The sequence below is a fragment of the Arabidopsis lyrata genome, assembly GCF_000004255.2.
Source record: "Arabidopsis lyrata subsp. lyrata unplaced genomic scaffold ARALYscaffold_6, whole genome shotgun sequence".
Taxonomy (NCBI): Eukaryota; Viridiplantae; Streptophyta; class Magnoliopsida; order Brassicales; family Brassicaceae; genus Arabidopsis; species Arabidopsis lyrata.
The window spans coordinates 20,643,430-20,659,721 of record NW_003302550.1 but is presented as its reverse complement, the minus strand read 5'-3'; the positions used below and the strand labels follow the sequence as shown (position 1 = coordinate 20,659,721).

The 16,292-nt window shown below is 36.8% G+C and overlaps 3 protein-coding genes across 3 annotated transcripts; 2 read left to right on the top strand and 1 right to left on the bottom strand.

Annotated features, from left to right (window-relative positions):
- Positions 1 to 4,657: 4,657 nt before the first annotated feature.
- LOC9310729 (nucleoside diphosphate kinase III, chloroplastic/mitochondrial) lies at positions 4,658 to 6,473 on the top strand. Its single transcript, XM_021022960.1, has 7 exons — positions 4,658 to 4,885; positions 5,151 to 5,291; positions 5,446 to 5,483; positions 5,574 to 5,624; positions 5,715 to 5,882; positions 5,967 to 6,079; positions 6,161 to 6,473. The coding sequence occupies exons 1-7, from the start codon at positions 4,804 to 4,806 to the stop codon at positions 6,282 to 6,284; spliced, it is 717 nt and encodes a 238-aa protein (XP_020878619.1). The 5' UTR covers positions 4,658 to 4,803; the 3' UTR covers positions 6,285 to 6,473.
- Positions 6,474 to 6,503: 30 nt separating this feature from the next.
- On the bottom strand, positions 6,504 to 7,630 carry LOC110227698. Its single transcript, XM_021022959.1, has 2 exons — positions 7,492 to 7,630; positions 6,504 to 7,371 (listed from the first exon to the last, which is right to left on the bottom strand). Exons 1-2 carry the CDS (start codon positions 7,609 to 7,611, stop codon positions 6,616 to 6,618), a joined length of 876 nt encoding a protein of 291 aa, XP_020878618.1. The 5' UTR covers positions 7,612 to 7,630; the 3' UTR covers positions 6,504 to 6,615.
- A 3,037-nt stretch (positions 7,631 to 10,667) lies between these two features.
- On the top strand, positions 10,668 to 13,579 carry LOC9310728. The gene is made up of 7 exons (XM_002874615.2): positions 10,668 to 10,836; positions 11,090 to 11,159; positions 11,248 to 11,312; positions 11,392 to 11,478; positions 11,570 to 11,718; positions 12,758 to 12,812; positions 13,191 to 13,579. The coding sequence occupies exons 2-7, from the start codon at positions 11,090 to 11,092 to the stop codon at positions 13,428 to 13,430; spliced, it is 666 nt and encodes a 221-aa protein (XP_002874661.1). The 5' UTR covers positions 10,668 to 10,836; the 3' UTR covers positions 13,431 to 13,579.
- Positions 13,580 to 16,292: the final 2,713 nt, after the last annotated feature.

Genomic DNA, 16,292 nt, shown 5'->3' with positions numbered 1-16,292 from the left:
ACTTCAACTCCCGAGTCGCATAGCTCATTGCACGATATTCTGCTTCCGCAGAAGACATAGAAACAGTCTTTTGCTTCTTGGTTTTCCAAGCAATGGGAGATCCTCCTAGTAAAACGACATAACCCGTAATTGAGCGTCTTGTAAGAGGACATGATTCCAATCCGAATCGGAGTATGCCGTAATGCGGAGATCACTTTTTGTTGACAATAAAAGTCCTTGTCCCGGACTCCCTTTCAAATAACGAATAACTCGGGTGGCTGCGTCCCAATGCTTCACCTTAGGTTGTTGTAAAAATTGAGCTAAAACATGAACCACATAAGAGAGCTCTGGACGTGTGATTGTAAGATAAACAAGTCGACCAACAAGGCGGCGATATTGGACCGGATCAGAATACAACGGACTATCATCATCAAGTAGGAGACGGTGATTTTGCTCAAGCGGTGCAGAAACCGGTCTTCCCGCCAAGAGACCACACTCATCAATAATATCAAGGGCATATTTTCGTTGGGATAAATAAATACCTTCCGGAGATCGTGCAACTTCAATACCAAGAAAATATTTCAAAGGACCCAAATCTTTCATGTGAAAACATTCACTTAAGTATCTTTTGAAACGAGATATATCCGCATGATCATTTCCACCAATTACCAAATCATCCACATAGACAATCACATAAAGCCGAATTTTACCACGGGCAAGATAGAACAAAGAGTAATCCGTCTTTGTTTGAACAAATCCATAACCAAGTAATGCAGTGGTAAGCTTGGCAAACCAACACTGCGGTGACTGACGTAAACCATATAATGATTTGCGGAGACGACATACCTTGTTCGGATTAGAAGAGTGAAAACCCGGAGGTAACTTCATATACACCTCCTCATCTAAATCTCCATGCAAAAATGCATTGTGAACGTCCATTTGGTGCACCTCCCAGCCTTTGACAGCAACAACTTTAAAAAACTGCCTTATCGTAGTCATTTTAGCAACTGGAGCAAAAGTCTCATCAAAATCTTTGCCCGCAACTTGTCTATCGCCCCGAGCAACTAATCGTGCCTTATAACGCTCCACCGTCCCATCAGCATTATATTTAATCGTATAGACCCACCGACAATCAATAGCCTTCTTTCCCGGAGGAAGATCCGTTAAGTACCAAGTATCATTTTCTTCAAGAGCTTTGATCTCACCTCCCATCGCATCACACCAAACTCGTATTAAAACTGCTTCTGCATAAGACTTTGGTATTGACTTGGAGGTGATAGTAGTAAGAAAAGCCCGGTGTTTATCAGAGAACCGTTCACATGAAACATAATTCGAGATCGGATAAGGGACCATACCTGAGGGAGAAGACGCTGTAGCAGTAGTGCGAGGGGAGGGGTCAGTAGTGCATTGTGTCGTGTAGAGGACATAGTCATTCAACTTCTTAGGAATATTAATTTGACGTTTACCTGCCAACTCAGGAATCTCAGTTTGTAAAGAAGAATGAGCAGCATCCTGAAGTTTCTCCCCCTTGGAACGATCAGCCGCAACAGTAACATGCAGATCGACCTGTGGTGTACTGGGATCGACCGATCGAGTATCAGGATCGATCGATCCAGTAGATGCGGGTGTCGTGCAGGCTGGTGAGTCTTGTGGCGGATCGATCGGTCCCTCCGGCTGATCGATCGATCTGGCTTCTGCAGAGGAACTATCTGCAGCATCTTCAACAGGAACATCCTGTGGTACACTAGGAGTTGGCACCACATGTTCATCATCAAAAAATTTTGTTGTTAACATACCTAACGGAAGTGGTGAAGTTGAATCACTAGACTTAGCAAAGGGAAATTCTTGTTCATGAAACACAACATCACGGGATACAAAATATTCTTCCTTCGCAATGTCAAAAACACGATAACCTTTCTGCCCATATGGATATCCGACGAACACACAACTTCTGCTACGCTCACCAGACTTATCTTTGTCTCTGGACTTCGAATGTGCATAACATAAGCATCCAAACACTTTCAACATATCAAACTTAGGGGTTGTTCGATACAACATTTCATAAGGTGTCTTACCTTGCAGCAAATTTGACGGTGTTCTATTGATGAAATGAGCCGCAGCTAGGACACACTCCCCCCAAAAACGAATTGGTAAGCTAGCTTGAAACATGAGTGAGCGAGAGACATTTAATATATATCGATGTTTTCTCTCAACACGTCCATTTTGCTGTGGCATATAGACACAAGATGTTTGATGTAACATTCCTTCTTTCTCGAAAAATGGCTTAAGCACATAAACTCGAGCCCATTATCACTCCGAACAATCCGCACCTTCTTATCAAACTGTCTTGTAACCATTGCACAGAACTTTTGAATAGTATCCGCCACCTCACGCTTCTCCTGTAACAGAAAAATCCACACTGCACGGGAATAATCATCCACAATTATGAGAAAATAAGCAGCTCCCGAAGACGAGACAGTACGATACGGTCCCCAAATATCACAATGAATCAATGCAAATAATTCGGCAGCTTTATTAGAACTTTCAGAAAAAGAATCACGGGTTTGTTTAGCCCGACAACAAGTATCACAAATCACTTATGTCTCAACAATTTTCCCAACATCAACATAACTGGATAAAAACGATAAAATCCTATTAGAAGGATGTCCTAAACGACGATGCCAAAGATCACATGCTCGTAAACCCGTTGCCGTATGAGCTTGAGCACCAATAACACCGCAAAACACATAGACCCCTCCGCACTCTTCACCAGCGCCAATCAGCGTCTTCGAGGTACGGTCCTGCAAAACACATAAATCTTCAGTAAATGTGATTGATCCTTTAATTGTTTTAAGCAACTTTGCCACATATATTAAGGAACATTTTAAATCCGGAGAATATAAAACTCCACGGAGCCAAAGATCTCCTCCTAAGCAAAGATCGCCTTGTTTAGTTGCCATTGCCCAATCTCCATCAGGAAGACCAATCGAACATGGCAAAATATCAATAACATCACACAAGAGACTCAAACTCCACGTCATGTGATGTGAAGCCCCTGTATCAATAATAAATTCAACCCGATCTTTCTTACCACTCAAGGTGTCAACAGAATCTGGTTGCTTGGTATTGAGAAACTTCACAACCGCAGTCCATTGATCATCTGTCAAGTTTGGAAGAGAATCACGGTCCAATTCTTTCTTGGCACCGTTTCCTGCAGATGCAATCGGACCATGTTGGGCTGCGTGGCCAGCATATGCAACATGAGCTCTCCCTGCTGCCGTCATTCCACGTCCTCGTCCAGCAGAGTGTCCGACCATGCCTCCTCCGCGACCAGAACGTCCCCCGCGAGCACCTCTTCCATAGTTATTTCGACCTCTATCTCCCCACAACTCCGGAAAACTTTTAATCTGATAGCAATCAGACTTAGCATGACCATATTTTCCACAGTGTGTGCAAGTTACGTCTTTTTCTCGGTCGTTCACGTAAGAGGAGTGTGCTCGATTCCCAGCAGAAACAGCAAAGCCAACCGCATCGGTTTGTTCTTCTCTACCACGCATCATATTTTGTTGTCTTTCTTCTCGAATAATACGTTGATAAACTTGGGAAAGTTTGGGAAGTGGCTCGATGCTTGTTATAGTAGAGCGTACTGTCCCAACCCATTAAGAAACGTATTAGTACGTTCCTCATCACGATCTTCTTCCAGTTGTTTCGCAAGTTCTCCACAAGAACATGAGCGAATTGGTTTATAGACTGCAAGTTCATCCCACATCTTTTTAAGCTTGCCGTAATACACCATCACGCTGTCTCCAAGTTGTCTACAATTCGCCAAATCTGCACGCAATTCACTCATTCTTGGCCCATTCCCAGCCGAGAATTGCAATTTCAAATCATCCCATAAAAACTTCACCTCATCGACCATCGAAATCGACGTTTTGAGCGTTGGTTCAATGGTATTCATGATCCATGCTACAAGCATGGAATTAACAACTTCCCACTGTTCGATTTCTTCTTTCTTCATAGGTTTTGGTTGGGTTCCATCTATGAACCCTAGCTTCCTCTTAGTCCTCAAAGCATTTCGCACGTGTCTGGACCAATCCTCATAGTTGTCTCCACGTAGCTGCACCGTTGTTATCAAATTTCCGGGTCCATCCGAAGGATGGAGATAAAACGGAGACAACCTCGCGTTCTCCGTCACTGTCGCACCACCTCCGCTGCCTTCCGCTAGCGCGAATGTTGTATTCTTTGGTTTTGTTGCCATCGATCTCTCTGTTCTTCTCTCGAATTTTTTTTTTTTTTTTTTTTTTTTTTTTTTTTTTTTAAGAAACCTGCTCTGATACCATGAAAGGATGGCGAGAAAGAGATAGTTGTATTGATATTCAACTAGAGTATATATACATCGCTTGTGAACCCTACTAGAATATTCTAGACTTGATATACAAGATACAACCGAATCGTAAATGGAAACACAATCATAACTATATAATATTTACATAATACTCCTCAATAATTTTCCCAGTTGCAAATCTTTTGTATTGTGTTTCTAGAAACAAAGATAAAAAGAAAACAAAAAAATTATAAATTAAAGTTGTGAATCTATGATGACTAAGTCCACATAACACATACGTTTTACCAAATACGTGACTCGTGATAATTCTTTCTGCCTACTACTTACTCTTTGGGTAGGGTTTCTGACCCGAATCCGATAAAAACCCGACCCGAAACACGTGGGCTATTATAAAAACCCGACCCAACAAAACCTCATCATCTCCACATTTTCCAAGGCTTCAGTTTCACTTCATCACTCTCTCTCTGCAAAACAAAAAAATGAGCTCCCAAATCTGCAGATCTGCTTCCAAAGCAGCCAAATCTCTTCTTTCTTCAGCTAAAAATGCTCGTTTCTTCTCCGGTACGTTCACAATCTTCTCTCTGTTTTTGATTCTTCGTGAAATCGATTGATTGATTCAGAATTTGATTTTCATTTGTGGGTTTTTGAGAAAATTGATATAAATCTGATGAGATTTGATTCAGTGATGGGATCATTATGCTCTTGTGTGTTGTTCTTGGAAGAAAGAATCTGAATTTGGGATTATAATAGTTAAGGTTCTAATCAAATTAGCTTTTTAAGATCTGATGATTCTTATTTCTTGATTTGGGGATGATTGGTTTTTCAGAAGGAAGAGCCATTGGTGCTGCGGCAGCGGTTTCGGCGTCGGGGAAGATTCCTTTGTATGCATCTAACTTTGTAAGATCATCAGGTTCTGGTGTTTCCTCTAAGAGTTGGATCACTGGACTCTTAGCTCTTCCTGCTGCAGGTTTTTAGCCTCGTTCTTTGAATATATCGAAAAATGTAGCCAAATCACATGTTAGTTTGATTAGAATAGGATAAATTTCGAATCTTTTAGACTCCATTAGTTTTAAAAATCGTGAAGTATTGACCGATGTTATGTTCTATTGTTTCTGTTATAGCCTATATGATTCAAGATCAAGAGGTTCTTGCTGCTGAGGTAATAAGATTAAACCATTTTTAGTATTTCTCTCCTATGTATCCCTGATCTCTAGTAATCGTTGTTGCTGAACATTTCTGTTTTAATCAGATGGAACGAACTTTTATCGCTATCAAGCCTGATGGAGTGCAGCGAGGACTGGTAATAAAAAGAAAAGCTTGGTTTTTGCTTAGACTTGATTGGTCTCAGTTGTTATAGTTTTCTTAATCATATGTCTAAATACCATCTCAGATATCAGAAATCATTTCTCGATTCGAACGCAAGGGATTCAAGCTTGTTGGTATCAAAGTCATTGTCCCTTCCAAAGATTTTGCACAGAAGCATTACCATGATCTTAAGGAAAGACCTTTCTTCAATGGCTTGTGTGACTTCCTTAGCTCTGGTCCTGTTATTGCCATGGTAAGATAAGAGAAACTCTTAATTCAACTTTTGCAATTTGATAACAAACTCAAAGAAAATGGACTAATATTGACTCGTTTTTAGGTCTGGGAAGGAGATGGTGTGATCAGATACGGACGTAAACTGATTGGAGCCACCGATCCTCAGAAATCTGAGCCTGGAACAATCCGAGGAGATCTTGCAGTTACTGTTGGCAGGTATGTTTTGTTTTTCTCTCTCTTTTTCATTTCGCATTAGAACATTTTGGAAGATTTGGTGATTGAAATGTGAAATTGCAGGAACATAATCCATGGAAGTGATGGACCAGAGACAGCAAAGGATGAGATCAGTCTGTGGTTTAAGCCTCAAGAACTTGTTTCTTACACCAGTAACTCTGAGAAGTGGCTCTATGGCGACAACTAAATCCCACTATGACAGTAAGCTTCTCATGGAGACATGTCAAGACCATTGTTTTTTTTTCTTAACTTACCCATACAATAAAAACGAGACAATTATTACAGATACAAACACATTCCGGGTTTTGATTTTCCCGGTAAACTCAGTTATCGGAGCAAAAGTAATAAAGTATGGGATGATTAGTTTTTGAATCTATATTGTTCAATTCTTCTCTCTTGTTTCAAATGGTTTAAGGAGAATAACTATTTTATACCGTAATAATGACAGTACACTCTAACAAAGCAACACAAATTCAAAAGGTTTAGACAGCCTCCGTCTACGTATAACACTTATACCTTCACAGCTCCTGAGATGAGCTGAAGCAGCTCGCTGGGAAGTCTACTTGGTGCCGACGACGTTTATCAACAATGAATGCCATGAAAGTAGCAAACATCATGATTCCTATAATCAATGGGTATGTATAGGGGACGATGAACGCTGCGATATTCCAATATAGGCCATATGGATCCGGGAATATAGTGCTGTATGATGCTAAAGTAGCGATACTTAAAGCCGCCATTGAACCATAGATTAACTTCCACTTGGGGAGTCCAATTGTGATGATTATTATCACATATAGAGATGATACGAAGGCAAATCCGTTGAGGCTAATAAAGAAAAAGGCATCGAAGAACGACATAGTCATCTGCCCAGCGGTGTGATGACTATTGTAATCTTCATGCTCTGAAGAATTATCCTGCCAAAACCCGCCGGGAGGACTGAGACCAGCCTGGTATGTAGCGGTTACTATGAGTATAGCCACCACAAGTATTACATTGCGAGGGTCACTAGCGTTTATAGACCTGTCTTTAGTCATGCTCAAATTGCTCAGCCCCAAGAGATTGTTCCGTTTCTCAATAAACGATAGATTTTTGCTCAAATATTCCGCAAGAGTCGTTGTGGAACCACAAAATAGTCTTTCTTTAGCACTTTTTAGAAGTTTTCTTGCTACAGGGAAACAAGGAGATTGGTGAGTTTGAAGTATGTCCATAGCGGTTTTGCCATCCAAGTTCCTGGCTTTTACTTTTACGGTTTTACGCAGCAACTTCATGACCTGCAAAAATTGATAAGAATAAGATGCCTATACTAAGGTCATGGGAGCATACAAACAAAAATGTCTGAACAAGCATTTCAAGGAGAATAAGAAACTAAATGATAAGAGAACATCTTTTACCTCAGTCTGATTTATCGATGCAGCGATATGGAAGACTGTGTTACCATCTTCATCCTTCCAGTCAAGTATTTCCTTCCTGTTTACTCTCTTAATCCATCCCAATAAAACCTTAAACGCCATAAATTGGTGGTTCTCACAGCAATGTGCACAGCTGTCTCACACTTAATCGTCAAATCGTTTATAGAAGAAGGACAAGCAAACAAGAACTCACTTAACAATTCCACATCACCTATTCGAGCCACATAATGCAAAGGAGTAATCCTTCCTCTTCCTTTAATGCTAACTAAGCTGCTGTTGATTGCCACTAACCCTCTCACCGTTCGAATGTGGTTGTTTTGTAAGGCTAAATGCATTGGGCTTAAACCTGACACGTTTAGCTTCAAAGCAAGTGACGGCTTAAGATTCATTAGTTCCATGGCGAAATGAGTTTGCCCTTTTTCAGCTGCAATGTGTAGTGGCGTCTCACAAAAAGACAGTTTATCAAAGTGATCCAAAATGTTTGGAACTTCTGCTATCAACTCGTAGAGTCTTTCTATATCTCCAACTTGAGCCGCCTTCTTCAATCTTTCGTAGATATTTGCGTCTTGAGCTACCACATCTGATACTCTACTGACATCCACGACAATCGACATAGCTTCACTAGTCATCCACGGCTCCACGCTCTAGCTAGGAACACAAACAAACTGACCTACAAATTAAACACTAAGACTTTTATTAGGCTAATTTCAGAGCACTCATTTTCCATAGAAAGACTTTTGACTATTCTTATTTTCAGGTCAACTAAGTCCATACGACCACTTATTTCTAGCAATAATATGATAACTAGATAGGTTATTAATGACATTTCAAGATGAGTGATTTCTATAGTTCCCACGTCTTTACAATTTCTTTGTGTTTGTTTATGTTTTTTTTTTTCTTTTGGCTCCTGCAACACAAGATTAATTATAAAACACAAAAGTCTCCAATCAACATGAAGAAAAAAAAAAGAAAAAACATGAAGAAAGCTTTGATTATTCTTATCTTAGGTCAGACAAGTAAAGTTCATACGACCATAACTTTTTGGCAATAAATGGCAACTAGAAGGATTAATGGCATTTCAAAATGAGTGATTGAGATTTCACAAATAAACGCTTTTGTCACTATGATGTCGAATCTTTTTAAGCACAACATTATTGCTTCAAAATATATAAAAACTAGGAAACTGGTTTTAATAATTTTATAAATTTTTCTTTTGTCAACAACTTTATTAGATTGACTCAAATGAGCCAATGCCGTAGAATATTGTTTACATAAGTAGTAAAACGCAGTTGGGTACGAACAGTTTGTGCCACTTTATCCGCTTTCATATTCGAATTTCGTAAAATTAAAGATAAAGTAAATAAATCAAACTCTTCTTTGTCGCTTTGAATCGCATCCAAGTATGTCGCGAACGCTGGCTACTCTTTCGGAAAAGACATCATCTTAAATGATGGCTATAAATTTTAAAAGATGTTATTGTTTATAGAGAATATGCACAAAATAGCCAAATTTTTGAAGATAATTAAGAAAATAGTCATGAGCTACATTAACTTGTCTGTATGATGTCGGAAACCACGTGTAATTACATACATGCCCTTATAACATGTTTTTTTCTCGAATTACATGTGATAGAATAATATATCTCTTTTTATCATATTATTTTCCGGTATTACACGTTATTTATAAAGAGCACATGTTGTTTTTTTGAAAAAACACTCTATTCAGTTTAATATCTTTCTCTATCATGTTATTTTGTAGTAATACACGTTTTTTATTATGATCACATGTGATTTTTTTAAAAAAAAGATTCTTATTTTATAGTAATTCACGGTTTTTATTAAGATCACATGTTATTTCTTTGAAAAAAACACTCTATTTAGTTTAATATCTTTCTCTATCATGTTATTTTGTAGTAATACACGTTTTTTATTATGATCACATGTGATTTCTTTAAAAAAAAATTCTTATTTTCTAGTAATTCAAGGTTTTTATTAAGATCACATGTTATTTCTTTATAAAAAGATTCTATTCAAGTTTAATTTTTCCGTAACAATGTTTTTTTTAAAAATTCATTACGTTTTTTAAAAAAGCATGTCTTTTAGTTAAATATAACATGTGAAATTTAGATCTTACGTGCTATTTTGAAAAATATCACGAAACAATATCGCCTACTGTAGATCTCAAAACAAACGGAGGATGGTTTTGTTATTTCACATCCTCAGACAAGGTGGGTCCATGCTGTTTTCCGACAGAAAATTTTCTCTCTGCTAGTTTCTTAATTTATGTGTCCAATTTGGCTATCTACTAATATTACCCTTATTTATATATATTAATATATAAAAAATATTGCGTAATCTTAAATAGTTTCGTAAATTATTTTAAATAATAATTTCAAAGGACAAATATGGTTTTTAATTAGTCTATAGTTAATTAATCAACTCTTCATAAATTTTTAAGGTATTGTGAATGGGCGGATAGGACTACTCCTGCGCCTTGGCTTTAAGCCGGGTAAGACCCCGTGATAAGACATCTTCCGCAATTAAGATTGGTGCGGAAAAGAGAAGAGGCCTGGGCTCTCCTACGCAGGAGAATCAGGCAAGGTATGATTTCCTGCCATGAGCTAGCGTTCCTAGCAAAACCATCAGGCCAACGATCAATGGCCGACTTTAAGTCAAAGGAGATTTTTATTTTAGTAAGATCTTATATCATCTGTTCCAAGAGCGATGGAATCCCATAAAAAAGGGAGTTCTACAAATTTTTAGTTATTATGCAAACCATCTTTTTCAAATTTAACTGCTACCACTTTAGATTTATAATAATCGACTATTTTTGCCAAAAATAAATATTCACCTGTTCCTAAATAATGTATTTTATAGGAAAAAAAATGTATTAAAATATAGAGTTTTTTAAGTTTTGTATGCAATATCATTAGTTATTATTGATGAATTGTAAACTTTAACAAAAATATTTGAATACTATTGTTTAGAGTTATAGAAAATTCAAAATTGTTATAGAAAATTGTAAATTACAAAAAATAATGTATTTATAATCATTTTAATATATTTTTATAATATATATGAAAACTCTAAAAATACATTATTTAGAAGCAGAAAGAATATTAAATTTCGTTAGATTTCACTAATTTCGCATTCCCAATAATTGCCATTTGGGATCCGCCGACCACTCGATGTATTAAAAAATCTGCTGTTTCTGCGTTGAAGTACTTACGAGTTGACTCAGTTCTCTCTGGTTTCACTCGTTGTCGCACCAAAAAAAAAAACCCTTTCCTTTTGGTCTCAGTGTGAGACAATCGACTTCCTCAAATCGGTAAAAGATTTCATCTCTTTAGCTTCTCCTCCATTCTTCACACGAATCAATTTAGTTTTAGGGTTTTGTTTGATTTGATTCTTGAATCATATCAATTTGATCTTTGAAAACTAGGGTTTGCTTATCTCTTGTGTATTTCCTTACTGCTTGATTCAAGAACTTATGATTTTTGGTGTTCTATGTTACTTCAAGTCAGAGAGTGTACTAGGGTTTATGTATCTCATTTTGGTTGCCCATGTCTGATTTTTTGAAGATGGCGACTGAAAAACCGATTACTACGGAGACTGTTGCTCTCACAGAGAAGAAAATGGACATGTCTTTAGGTGTGTTTATGCTGTTTACTCATACAAAGATGTATCCTTTTTTTGATTTATAGCTTCATGATCATTTATATTTGTTTTGTGGGTATAGATGAAATTATCAAGATGGAAAAGAGCAATACCAATGTGAATAAAGGCAAGAAACAGAGAGCATCGGTATGTAACTTAGTTTCATAAAGCTTACATTTTTATGTATCTACTGAACATTTGGCATGTGGTTATTGTGTTTGAGCAGAATAAAAAGGAGAAATTTAATGGTGCTGCGAAGAATAGTGCGGTGAAAGCACAGCGTTATATGGACTCTCGGTCTGATGTTAGACAGGTTAGTATTGTTGTGATCTCCGTGAGTTTGTTGGCTTAGCTTCATTGTCTTATCACTTAGAAGTTTTTGTGATTTATATCATAATTTTTAGGGTGCTTTTGCTAAGAGAAGGTCTAATTTCCAAGGGAACGGAAACCAGTTTCCTGTAACAGCAACCGTTGCTCGTAAAGCCGCTTCTGCTCATCAACTCCGTGGTAGACCTTATAATGCTGGAAGGGTGACTAATACGAATCAATCAAGGTCTAGACTGTTACAGATATTTCTCTGATCTGTTTATTGACATTGGCTCTTTATATGATCTTTGATTATTTCTGGTGCTAGAAGCTTCTAAGTTTCTTATCATAGGGTGTTTCGATGGACAGCAACACGGGTTTCTATACTCGTGTTTTGTAAGTCCCTTCCTGGATGATGAATGGTCATCAGATTGATGACTGTATAACCGTCCCTCAAAATATCATCTAGTTGAACATTAATGGGTTGATAGATTTGAGAAAAAGGAAGGAGTTCAAGCTCATTCAGATTGAGCAGAGACATTACTGGTCATTGGTTTTGGAGTTTGCTCAAGACTTCCTCTGTTGTTGCTTGAAGTCAGTTTTAATTGTCAGATTTTGCAAGTTGGTGCAATATGGTATCATACATGGGTTTTGATGTTCTCGCACTCCATCCATGAAACTCAATTGCATTCATATCAGCTTCCAAAATGTTGAGTCCTGTCGTCTTGCTGTGACCTGAAGAGTATAGCTTGGGTCAGATGGTATATTGTTGTGACATTGAATAAGTAGATGCAGGGTTACTAAGACAGCATGAGGATTCAGTTGCTTGGATCTTCATCATTGAACATTGTTGTTAATTGTTGTGACGGATCATCTATCAAGCTGTCTGCTCTTAATTCCTGATAAATGCTTAAAGAAGTTTGTTTGTCAAGAACAGATGCACTCTTGATCAGTTAACAACTAAAAAATTTGGAAAATTCAAGAATTGCCCTGTTTCTTTTAGCTACTGGGAAACTGGAGTTAGGGCATTAGGATCATGAAGTGTTTCTTTATCTATTATAAAAGGCTCTTTCTTTATCCTGTATTCATGTTGTTACATGGCTCTCTTCTTAGATCCTTCTATGGTGGTAAGAAGTTAAAATTTTATTATCAAGAACTCGGTATCAGAACGTTGATTTATTGGTGCAAGTACTCAGCTGATTTACTCTAGACTCCTCATGTTCTATATAAGTGGCTTGTTCCTGCAAATCTTCTCCAGTTTTTCCAACCCTTTTTCTCTTGTGCAGGTTTATTACTCCACCAACTCAGAATAGAGCTGCACAAAGAGGGTTTTTCGCTAAGGTAAATTATTCATATCCATCTGTTACGTTGCATTAGACCCGCTTCTTAAACCTTCGTTCTTTTCTTTGCTGCATTCATAAACTGGCTTAGATGGTGCGACTTATCTAAAGAGGAGGTTTAGATTGGTTTTGGTTAGCAAGGACCGTAGTCTAGAAATATAATGGGATGAAACTTTGAGTGACGCAGTCCAAATATATTTCTTAATTCGTTATTCATGATCATGACCTATCATGAGTAATGAACATAACAGACGCAATCGTGCTTGGAAACTGATCGGATATACATATCTTGTGTGTTATATGAGCATTATGATGAAAGCATTTGGTCATATCCATAAAGACATTGTAAGTGGTTGTTAAATCTGCAAATACGATACAGCCACAGCAGCAGCAGCAAAGGGAGAAGATAGAGCAGAAGCAAGCAAATGGAGGAGGAGGTGGGCAGAGACAATGGCCTCAGACGCTGGACTCTCGGTTTGCGAACATGAAGGAAGAGAGAATGAGAATGAGAAGGTTTGCAGACAATAGAAACAGTGTAGGCAACAATGGCGCTGGATTGCAGCATCAGCAGCGTTCAATGGTCCCGTGGGTGAGAAGAGCTACAAGATTCCCTAACTGATTTATAATCCACAAGAATAGTGGTGTTTCTCGTGTAGGGTGAATATATTTGCTACTTATGCAGTTTGGTTTGGAATCAATGGTGTAGAACATTCATATGTGAATCTCTTTCTTGAAACTAGCCAAAAAAAAAAAAAAATCTTGAATCTTCTTCTTGGATGTCCTTAGTGTGTTTTGACCATTTTGCCATTTCATCTCTTTATAAAAAAAATATCAGTCAATGCTTGCACAAAATTGTAAGCACTTGAGCTTATTATAATTAAAAGTCAACTGAATTTGTGTTAAAAAGCTAGAGCAACTGAATTGGTGTCTATTTTTCTTTGAGTGAAGATTGTCACTTCCTTTTTAGTATTTGTAGCCTTTTTCAATCCATTGAGGCGCAAGTTATTGACATTAATCTTTCTTTTCTACCATAATTAATTATTAATTTCATTGTTAAACTATCTAAATCTTGAAGTGCCTAAAGTTGAAAAGCTTTGATGATAATTATATTGTGGTGTTGATGCTAATAACTAGCTAAACAATACAAAATGAGTCAAGGAACATTAATGTGTTAGGTGAATGAACTATAAAGTCCAAACAAGATAAATTAAGCCGACGGACAAAGTAAAAATCTCCGGAAGTATTGCTCATTTTCTAAATGTTTCATATCTTTCAGTATTTACTTCAACACATGTAAAGTATTGTTATGACTTGACTTTCGTGAGTAATCTTCTTTTTGGAAATGTTAAGTCAACAACATATTTGAGGTTTTAGAGGTTTGATAGTTTTTTTTTTTTTTTTTAGCTTATCATGCTTGGATGAAACATGCTTTGTTTTATATAAATTAAAAGTATTTGTTGAGATATTTGAGAAAGAGATTCACAAATAATGACACGTCGTTTTAACCGTTGAACCAACTCGATCTTAAGTAACCCAAGAAGATTCAGCATCATTCAGGTCGTATTCTCTCGCATGGTCGGCATTTGACATTGACTCTTTTGTTCTTTACTTATTTTTATACCAGATTTTAATACAAATTCAATACATTTATTTAATTTGAGACCTCTCTTGCTGTGACAAGTGGAAAGTGACTCCACACTATCACACACCTTGGTTGGAGTGTTGGACTTCTCTATTGCTTCTAAAAATTATTCTTTATTCAACACTAAAGATTTTTTTCTAGAGTTAGATTTCATATTGAAACCCCAACTAATAAGAATACAGAAAGTTTGAAGACTTTTGCTATTTAAAATGTTTATAGTGGCAAAAAAAATCACAACCAAGTGTTGTTAGCTCAACTGGTAAAGATCTTAGACGAAGCTTAGAGGTCGCCGGTTCGAGTGACGTTTGGGACAAAACTAGTATTACATGCTGTGGTTTCGGGCCTGGAAAGATTACGGATTTTGGTCAAGAATCTCCTGTTATTCAAAAAAATATATATAATAATAAAAAAACACAACAATTTCAATAAATGGTAATATTTGATTTTTTTTTATATGAATGTAAAGTTATATTCAACAAAAAATTTTGTACAATAAAATACGTCATAGAAAACTAAAACTTGTGGAGGTGAAATTGAGTTTTACATCAAAATTGATTTTTGGACGCTATTAGTTTGAACCAATAACAAAACCCTCCATCGTATGTTGATGATCCTTGCATTTGAATGGTGTTGAGCCTATTTCTTACTCTTTCATAAGGCAAGTGAGTCGAGGAGTCATGGAGTTACTCTATTCTATTTCTGTCTATCCATAAACTGTAAATCTTGAATTGTAAGATATACTTTAGAATGAACATGAAAAAAGTGGCTAAAACAAGTCGACAAAAAGCGGGATAACTGTTTCTCAGCTTGTTGTGAAACGATTTGGAAGCATAACTCGTGTAAGATTTGAGAAAAATAGCTATATGAGAAGAATAGGTGATCTATTGTTTCTATCGAAAATCCGAAACTCACATCCCCTTCTACATTCCACTAGCATTCTATTGTCCGTTGTAAATCGATTATACGTAACAATCCAAACTATGAAAAGGTATTAGGGAGTGGCATGACGAAACCAAACATCTTTATACCATTCATATATTGGATTGGTCTCTCGTAAAACTTGATTCATGAATTTTAATCCACATGATGAGTCATCTATCTACTCAAATAGACCATCAACAATATACTAAAAAACATGACATCTGCAAAACCGCATATATCCTATATTTGCTAATTATTCTCGAAAAGGTGACATAATTCTTAATGATAAACAAATTTGGCCCTTTTTTCTCTTTTTGAAGCAAATTTGAAGAATTCAACAGTGAATAATTATAGTTTAAGTACAAATTTAAAAGGAGCAAGTTAATTGAAAAAAGAGATTCCTAGATACAAGAACTAAACAATTCATCCAAATTTTCCTCGGTAAAAAAAGACATCTCTCAAGTATGTTTGATCTCACTTGGCAAGGAGTGTCGCTATAGCTTGAGAAGCGGAAGTGATTTGGGATGAAGTAAATTTAGAAAACGACTTGAACCATGACATTGGACTATATCGTTCAAAAAGCGTGGACACGACATTACAAGCCTTTTCAAAGTTTGTTTCCTCTTTATGTAAATGCAAAAAGGCCATCGAATAGCAATTGAAATAAACAAGTAGCTTTATGCGTAAATCCAAAACTCCCTGTACGTAATCTTCTAGAGCAACTGCGAGCATCGGAGGCGATTTGCTGCATAAGACCTTTTCCGTAAAGACATCATCAACCATCTGCATAAACTAAGGTAGGAATTTTTTTTATTGTTTTTTTAAAAAATTCATGTCATGCTTAGTACTTATTAAATAAATACGCATTAGCTATCGCTTAAAGATCTATAAGATATAATATGAAAAATATAAGAATGT

Bases quoted from the DNA above. Each gene is read 5' to 3' on its own strand.
- LOC9310729 (XM_021022960.1), top strand. From the start codon at position 4,804: ATGAGCTCCCAAATCTGCAGATCTGCTTCCAAAGCAGCCAAATCTCTT. The intron at 5,625-5,714 runs GTAATAAAAAGA...ATACCATCTCAG, and splicing joins ATGGAGTGCAGCGAGGACTG to ATATCAGAAATCATTTCTCG. The intron at 5,883-5,966 runs GTAAGATAAGAG...ACTCGTTTTTAG, and splicing joins CTGGTCCTGTTATTGCCATG to GTCTGGGAAGGAGATGGTGT.
- LOC110227698 (XM_021022959.1), bottom strand. From the start codon at position 7,611: ATGGCGTTTAAGGTTTTATTGGGATGGATTAAGAGAGTAAACAGGAAG. The intron at 7,372-7,491 runs GTAAAAGATGTT...CAATTTTTGCAG, and splicing joins CATCGATAAATCAGACTGAG to GTCATGAAGTTGCTGCGTAA.
- LOC9310728 (XM_002874615.2), top strand. From the start codon at position 11,090: ATGGCGACTGAAAAACCGATTACTACGGAGACTGTTGCTCTCACAGAG. The intron at 11,313-11,391 runs GTATGTAACTTA...GTGTTTGAGCAG, and splicing joins GCAAGAAACAGAGAGCATCG to AATAAAAAGGAGAAATTTAA. The intron at 11,479-11,569 runs GTTAGTATTGTT...CATAATTTTTAG, and splicing joins CTCGGTCTGATGTTAGACAG to GGTGCTTTTGCTAAGAGAAG.